Here is an 8,214-nt window from a genome sequence, read left to right as displayed (position 1 = left end):
CCCGTCTCAAGGAACACGCCATGGGCCACCCTGACCCCCATACTGAGCCCACGGTCACTGGGACGGTAGCCATCGGGTGTGGGGGATGGAGCACATTCGCTGTGGGGAACCCGGTCCCGGCCCCAGCGGCCCGCAGGTCTGACGAGCGAGGCCGGGCTGCTGCACGCTCTCTGGGCCGACCAACATCAGGATCCGAGGTACCGCTGAGCATAGCAGCCTTCATCCTCATACTCTTCTCCAGGCCCGGAGCCTGCCCGAGGCTGCCTGGGGCACAGGAGGGGCAGGTGCAACGTCCCCGGGAGCCAGGCTGTGCCCACCTTCCTTCATCCTGCTGTGCAGGCAGGAGTCCTCCCCAGAACGCCCTCCAAGTCACCTTCCGGGGCCGGATGTTCCTTCTGTCCAGGGTCTCAGTGTGGTTCCCGCGGCGCCCAAGTCTCAGAGGTGTGTGCGGATCAAGGGACATCCTCCATCCCTCCCCTCGTGGGTACGCCCAGCCCCGGGAGGCAGAAGGGCACCCTTCGCACAACCCTCCCTGTCCTCACTCCGTCACGGGCCCTCCCAGGACCAGCATTTCTGGGGGATCCGAGGGTGTTTTCACTGTGGATGCCGTGCGGAAAGGAAGACAGCTTTCAGACTCGGAGGACCGGCTGTCACAGCTGGACCGAGGCTGGGACAGCGGGCAGAAGGCCTGCCCTCCAGGAGCAGGTGTGGGGCAGCCCGGGGCCCTCGCTGGAGGTGCAGAAGATGCTCCACCCCAGAAGGGGACAGAAGACACTGTTGGGGTCCGGAAGGATAGCCACAAGGGGGTGAGCCAAGGAAGCAGGTGCTCTGGGTTTGACGGTCTCTCTGTGTGGCCTCGGGCCACCTGGAACTAGCCTTCTGGGCCTCAGTTGTCTCTGGTGGCCGTTTACCTGAAGGCCTCAGAGGCCACGTCAGGGAAAACCTCTCGGGAAATACACAGAAGCTTCTAGATGCAAGGGCCGCGACACATAGGACTCTCTGTCACGGCCGTGCGGCATTCCGCGGTCCCTGCGGCAGAGTGCGCGGGCATCGGCTGTTCTTCTCATTCCTGCTCTGGCAGCTCTCTCGTGAGCCTGACATTATTCCCAATAAGCACTGAGCAAAATCCCAGGGCCACTCAGGAACTGCGGATGTGGAAGTCTCCCAGACACATTGCGAGGGAAAAAACAGAAGCCAGACAACAGCAGGTGTAGGGTGGGAGTGCCCGGTGGAGGCAGGAAGGGGCGGGAGGGGACGCCTTCTTCGTGGCCGGTCATTTCATACCTTTTAAATTCCTGTACCGCGTGTGAATCACCTAACTGAGAGCTCACATCGATCTTTAAAAAGGAGAAAACGAGTAAGTGAAGCCGCTGGTGCGGTGGGTTTGCTCACGGATGGTCCGGAGATCCGTGCTGAACATGGAGAAACCCCCGGAATGCGGGAGTTTGTCCAACCGCACACAGATGTGCTCCAAAGACGCTCTGTTGGATGAAAGAAGCCGGACTCCACAGAACCACGCGCTCTGCGTGACGCCATCCACGTGATGGAGCAAGGTCGTAGCACAGGCCAAGGTCACCTTGGTGATGGGCGCGGTGGGTGGGGGGGCTGCTCCGGGGACGGGCATGAGGTTGCTCCTGGCTGGTGGCAAAGATGTGTGCATCATACCACATTCCCGTCACACAATGAGCAAAACCTCTCCCTGACTCGAGGCAGGAGAGCCACAGGTCTCTCCGGGAGCTCGTGTCTTGGAGCGGATGGGATGTGCCTGCTTCGGCCCCCGGTAAGTTAGACACCAGCCAACCACCCTGTGCGTAGAAGACGGAGTCAGGCTGTGGGGGGGCAGGAGGGTGGGCGAGGGCTCTGGTCTGCGTCTGGCCGGAGCCCACTGGCTTTTTGCCCGTCACTGTCGCTACGGGGGTGTGTGTGATCGCCTGCCCTCCCCGCTGGCCACACCTCAGAGCGCCTAGGTGCCAGCTTGGACCAGGATCGGGACGCAGGCGGGGGCTCCGACCATCCTGTTCCAGTCCCTGGGGGTCTTAGCCACATCCCGACTCCCAGCGATGCCTCCTCCAGCACTCCACGGTTGTGCTTTTCACCAAACCCATGGCGGCCGGAGGTGACCAGCAGGGCTGGACGGAGTCTTCACCTCCCCGGTCACTATGGTGCCTCTTGCCTGGAAGCACATCCTTTAGTCCCACCAGGGACAACTGGCTTGCTTTCCTTCTGCCCTGGTTTCCATGCTGACAGTGGAGGTCCCGAGGCTGCTTCCCGGGGGGACCTGGGGGTCCTGGTGGTCAGGACGGCTGCTGTCACTGCCCCACCAGACAACCAGGATTCACAGGCTGGTACCAGGACAAGAGCGTGTCCCTGGGAACAGTGTCCTCTCGCCTGGGCACCTGCTGAGTGCCATCTGAGACCCCTGCCTCAGCAGATGGGTTCTGAGCATCGTGAGGTGCCCACCCCCGCCCCACCACCACCAGCGACAGTGCCAGAAGCCTGGCTTGGGACTGGCTGCAGTCCTCACCGCAAGGTTACCTGGGGGAGGTTTCCTGCGCTTGTGCTCGCCTGGGAGCGTTGCCCTCATGCCCCGCACAGGTGTGGTGTGTCCTAAAGACAGCCGTGTGTTCTCGTCCTCACAGAAAGAGGTGCAGGGTGGAAGGAGGAAGGGCAGCCGGTCTCCGGCCAGGTGTGGGCGAGCCCCTGAGGGGGGCTTGGAGCCTGGCGTCATTATTCTCCCAGGTCTCTAGGGAGCTGCTTCGCCCATGTCCAGGCTACGCAGGACCCTGGCCCTGAGCCTGTCCTGCCATTGCCCTCTGGCCCAGGATTGAAATGGAAGGCACGCCACCGCTCACCAGGCGGGCTGGGGCAGCGGGGCTCCCCCTGCATGCGGCCTGCCATCTGCCCACTAGATGGAGCTGTGCCCTCATGGGCGAGGTCGTGGCGCCAGGGCCGAGGGTGCAGGAAGTGGGGGTGCGGGGGTGCAGGGGCAGGGGATCTGGGACTCTGGGACTCGGGGGCAGGAGCACGCAGGGCGTGGGGCATGGGGAAGCAGGGTGAGGGGATGCTCAGGCACTGGGCTGGGGCTTGTCCCCGGGACTCTGGCCTGAGGGAGGCCTTCCTGGCGATGACCAGCTCTGGGGAGAAGGAGGGTCTCCTGTCTGTCTCCCCACCTCCTTCCCCTCCCGTCCCCGCCCCTTGCTGCAGAATCAGCACAGCTTCTGGGGTCCAATCCCAGCTGCTCCCACTTAGGGTCTAGCGGTGTGGGTTTGGGCCAGTGACTTGGACTCTCTGAGCCTCGGCATCCCCGCCGGGGGACTAGAGCCTGGCGGGGGGGGGGCTCCCAGCGTGGCTTGTGCGGTGCCTGTTACTGTTACTGCTGTCACACCCTCGTCCCCTTGGCCCTCCAGTGGCCTGGACCCCAGGACAGGGGCAGCTCCGAGAGGCGATCCGGAAACCCGCGGGGCAGCTGCAGCCTGCCGGCGTCCCTGTGACTCAGGGGCTCTGGCCCCCAAATGCACATGCACGAGTGTCCACCAAGGACACTGGGTCACTTAGGTCCGGAGCAGCCCGGTGTGGGGCTCCGCGGCAGCCCACCAGCCGCGCCTGAAGGGGAAGAGCTCCCAGTCCCCGCCCCCCAGGTCTCTGCTCACAGTAGGCTGCGGAGGGTAGCTCCTCCTGCAGGGACTGGCCTGTCCCCGGCCGAGGCCCCACCTGGGCATCCGCCAGCAGGTCCCACTGGGCACACAGCCACACGCCTGCCTCCAAAAGTGGCTGAGCCCCAATACCACCGGTCAACTCTGGATTCAGAAAGAGTGTCCAGTCTACTCGGTCCCGGACACTTCTCGGGCATCAACGGTCGCTCCGTGTCGGGCCTCCCAGTGCTGGATGGGAGCACAACCCCCCTCCCCCAGGCCAGCTCCTGGGCAGCGCCTCCGGCCTCCGCATCAGCTCCTGCCGCCCAGCGCCCCGGGGCCGCTATCCGTCAGCCTCCTTCGGTCAGAATGCAGCGAGGAGAGCAGCCAGCCAGTTGCCCGGGGGCGCGACCACTCACCGTGCTCGCCGTGAACTCCGGCGGGTTGTCATTCACGTCCGTCACCGTGATGATGGCCGTGGCTGTGTTCGAGAGGCCGTAGTTGAGGTTCCCCTCCATGTCTGTGGCTTGGACGATGACGGTGTACTGCTGAACTTTCTGGAAGGAAAGGGGTGGGAAGGCAGAGCGCATCAGTCTGGGTCTCTGCTTATAGGCTGCTCATCCTTTTCATCAACACACGCGCTCCCCATGGCCCGGTCCCTGTGGCGGGTCGGGACCGCGGGGCCCCTGGGAGCTCTTGGCCCCCACCCTGCTGCAAGGACGTTCCCCTTCGCTTGCTGTGGGCAATAGAGTGGCACCAAGAGGCATGGCTGCTTTCTCCTCAGCGGCCCCAGCTTCGGTAGGTACAATCGTGTTTGGTGCCAAGAGAGAAAGGAGGAGAACGGGGGTGCCCAGAGAGCACCGTGCTGCGTGGGGCTTGGACAACCAGGGATGGACACTTTGCAGAGAGAGGGACGCTCCTACAGACGCTCCAGGCCCCCGTTACCTGCCCTTGGACTGGTCTCTGTGCCCGCGGCTCCCACCCCAGTTCTGACTGTCTCGGTCCTGTGCTGTCACTTCCTCGTCCTCTCTGTCCCTCACCAGACTGAGCTCTGGGAGACCACAGCTGTCCCACTCGCCCCATGTCCCCAGGGCCGACGGCCGCGCCCAACACACAGGTGCTCAGAGAATGTGCACTAAACGTTCCTAAGTGACCGTCAGTGACAAGAGATGCTGAGGAATGGCGAGCCTGTCCACCGAGGTCCCAGGCGCCCGATATGGCATCTGGATATTTGTGGACAGCTGGGAGTCACTAAGGGGCTTTGAGGGGAATCACGCGATCCAACGCGTGCGTACGATGGGTCAGGCCTGCACACTACGGCCCGCGGGCCACATCTACCTGCCACTGCTCTGTTTTGTCAGTAATGTTGTATCAGTACAGGGCCACATCTGTTCATTTGCACACTGTGGCTATTTTTGCACAACAGCTGAGTGATTGTGACAGAGATCACGTGGCCTGCAGAGCCTGAGACATTGACTGTGGGGCCCTTTACGGAAGACATGTGTCGGCCCTGGGCCCCGACTCCGGGCAGCATCAGCCAGGAACCTGCAGGGCAGGCTCGGCGGGGACGCCACAAACTTCTGGGGGAGCCAGGGCTGGGGAAACCAGGGCAGGCTTCCGGAAGAGGTGGCATGTGCTGCCCGGAGGTGACAGGGCAGATTGGGGACCAAGCCATGCTGTCAGTCTGGCTGGGCCACGGGCTGGGGTGGGGGCTCTAGGGGCTCAGGAGGGTCCGCCCACTTTTTCTACCTAGACTCGTTCTCGTCCTCCCACCGGTGACCTTGGCTGGGGGGGGTCCAACCTAGCCTACTCCAGGGCCGGGTGTGCAGGGGTCTGGGGGGGCTCTTGCCCCCACCTTCCCCCACCTGCTTCACCCTGGCTGTCATTTCAGCTCTTCTGTGGCCCCTGGGTCTCTCCTTCAAGGGGACTATTAGCTGGGGGGTGGGTCATGGGGAGGTCAATCAGGGCAGGGGCTCCTCAGCAGGCCCCCCGGGTGCTGGACGTGAGGGGAGGGGTGGTGGCGCAGTCCCCACCGTGAGAGGTTGTGTGCCTGGACTCCAGCCTGGTGCCCGGTCCACGGTAGGCTCTCCAGCTGTGTTCGTTAAGGGAATTGAGTAAACGACTAAAACAGTTGACATTCGTGAAAATGGGTAGAACTTGCAACCAAGGAGGCATGAAACAAATAATAGAAATAGTTTATATCTGCCTGGATGTTGCATCACGTTTCAGAAGTTTTCTCTCAAAAGATTAACTTTGGGGCGCCTGGGTGGCTCAGTTGGTGAAGCGTCTACCTTCGGCTCGGGTCATGGTCCTGGGGTCCCGGGATCGAGCCGTGTGTCGGGCTCCCTGCTCCGCGGGGAGTCTGCTTCTCCCTCTGACCCTCCCCTCACTCGTTCTATCAATCTCTCTCTCTCTTGCTGTCTCTCTCAGATAAATAAAAATAAGATCTTTAAAAAAAAGATTAACCTTTACGTCCTTCCCTTCTTTCTCTGTCTGTTACCCCTCCACCCACCATCCTCTGTCCCCCATCATCCATCCTGCCTCCTTCCCTCCCTCCTTCTATCCACCTATCACTTATGTCAGGTGAATCACCACCCCATGGGGTGGCCAGAATCTTGGCATCTGTTCCTGACCTCCCCTTGGAGGTGCTCAGAGCTGCTTCTTGAGGAGCGCGGGGCTCACCCTCCCGGGGGAGAAGCCGGGACAGGCAGTGTGAGCAGCAAGAACACGTGGCCCAGGGAAGTCAGCCCGGCGCACGGCCCTGCTCATCTCACAGCTGGGCCACTGAGTGACATGACCACCCCAGGGCCGCATAGGACACGCGGGGTGCTGGGGAGGTGCCCGCAGGGATGCCAAAGGTAGTCCTTGCTCTCAGGCTTTTGTCATGCCTGCAATGCAGATGGAGCCAGTGGTGGCCCCACAGCCACCTCAGTGGAGACCCCCGGAGCGGCTCCGTCTGGATGTGGGATGGGCGGCACACAGAGAGTGCAGCTGCACCCCCACAGCAGCTCCGTCAGGATCCCCCTTCATCTGCGTGGACGCCACCGCTCAGAAACCCAGCGGGCCTGAACTTGTGGCACCGCCCGAGGCAGAAAGAAGTTGCCCCTTCCTTCCTGGCCATCGAAGCGGCGCCCTAAGTCGCGGCTCTGCCTCCACTGGGGACGCTGCGGCGTCATGCTGGGGACGGCGCCAGGGCCAGCAGGAAGGCTGGCACACCGAATCCGAGCCTCTGGTCCCCACACGCCCCGGCGAGCGGTCCTGCTCCAGAACCCTGGTTGCATCTGTGCCCAACATGGGCCGCCGCTCGGTCCCTGCGGTGTCCTCCCGAGGGAAGGCGGCAGAACCAAGTCCGATCTTCAGACGGGGCGGCGGGCAGCCGGCTTCGGAAGCGGTTTTCACGTCTCCCAAGGTTCTCTGGTTCAGTCCACTCTTCTCCTCCCTCCCGAGACCGACTTTGAGATCTAAGCTGCAGAGAATCTCAACAGCATCCTTCCTGCAGGTGGGCGTCCCCTCGTCACAGGGGCTGCCCAGTCCCCTGTCTGTGTCCGCGTCCCTCTGCCATCTCTGCCGGTGACCGTGTGCACCGCGGGTGTTGTAAACGTCCTGTTGCGTCGGCTCCCACGGCTGGCTGGACTCGGGCTCCGCTCTGCTCCGTGCCGAGCACACGGCAGGTGCTCGGTAAGCGTTACTTACAGGAGGGAGTGAGAGAACAAGGTTTGGCAAGTCGGCCTGGCGCTCGCAGGCCTGCAGGAGCTGGTGATGCAGGGCTCACGCTCACCCCGCTCTCCTGCTGCTGGACACGCTCCTCCTGCCCTGCAGGACGGAGCCCTGGACCGCGAGACCCCAGGCCCAGCTGGTGCCGCCACCATACTCTTGTGACCTCAGGCCGCTCCTGGCCTTCCTCATCCGGGGGCCTGAGGAGGCCCCCGAGTCCCAGGCCAAGCCTTCTGCAAGGTTCTGTCTTCACATTACCCTTCGCACCAAAGGCTTCCTTGTGCTTTGATACGTACACTCGAAACCAAGTTCATGCTGCCGCTATAAATGAGAAGCCAGCATCATCCGCCATAGTAGAAATTAGTCCTGAACACAAGGGCGTAGTTTTAAAGGTCTCTCTGTGAATGTCTAGGCCCAGCCTGCAAAGCACACCTGGGGATCCCGGCCGAGGGAGCCAGGAAATGTCTCAGCTGGAGGGGCCTCCCTGTCACCTCTCCTGACAAAACGGAGAAACTGAGGCCTCAGAGGCAAGCAGTGTGAGAGGCTGAGCGGCTGTCCTGTGCCCTTGGCTGGACAGTTACAATTCAGTGGCTCACCTGCTCCTCTCCTCTCCTTGGGATGAGGCACAGCATCCCCTCCCGGCTCTGTTCCCCGGGGCAGAAGCAGAGGCCTACCACTCCAGGAGTAGGGGCAGCATCTCTGGCCTCCCTCTCCCCTCCCCTCCCCCACTTCGCTGCTCCTCAAGCACGTTCCCACCCCAGGGAGGCCGAGGGCCATCCTGTCTGCCCCACACTTGGCTCCCTCCCACCAGCCAGGCCTCCCCTCCACCAGAGTGGGATACCGATTCCCCCACCCCCACCCCCCCCCC

At 62.8% G+C, this 8,214-nt stretch overlaps 1 protein-coding gene across 2 annotated transcripts in view; it reads right to left on the bottom strand.

Moving 5' to 3' along the window:
• CDH4 (cadherin 4) overlaps positions 1–8,214 on the bottom strand; it is a 542,859-nt gene that overhangs the window by 20,107 nt on the left and 514,538 nt on the right. For both annotated transcript variants that reach the window (XM_044918535.1, XM_044918536.1), the window contains one exon: positions 4,052–4,189. In XM_044918535.1, the coding sequence (XP_044774470.1) occupies positions 4,052–4,189 (138 nt within the window). The remainder of the gene's footprint in view (positions 1–4,051; positions 4,190–8,214) is intronic.

The sequence above is a fragment of the Neomonachus schauinslandi genome, chromosome 10 (genome assembly GCF_002201575.2).
Source record: "Neomonachus schauinslandi chromosome 10, ASM220157v2, whole genome shotgun sequence".
Taxonomy (NCBI): Eukaryota; Metazoa; Chordata; class Mammalia; order Carnivora; family Phocidae; genus Neomonachus; species Neomonachus schauinslandi.
The sequence above is the reverse complement of the archived record's forward strand: the minus strand, read 5'-3'. Positions and strand labels throughout refer to the sequence as shown.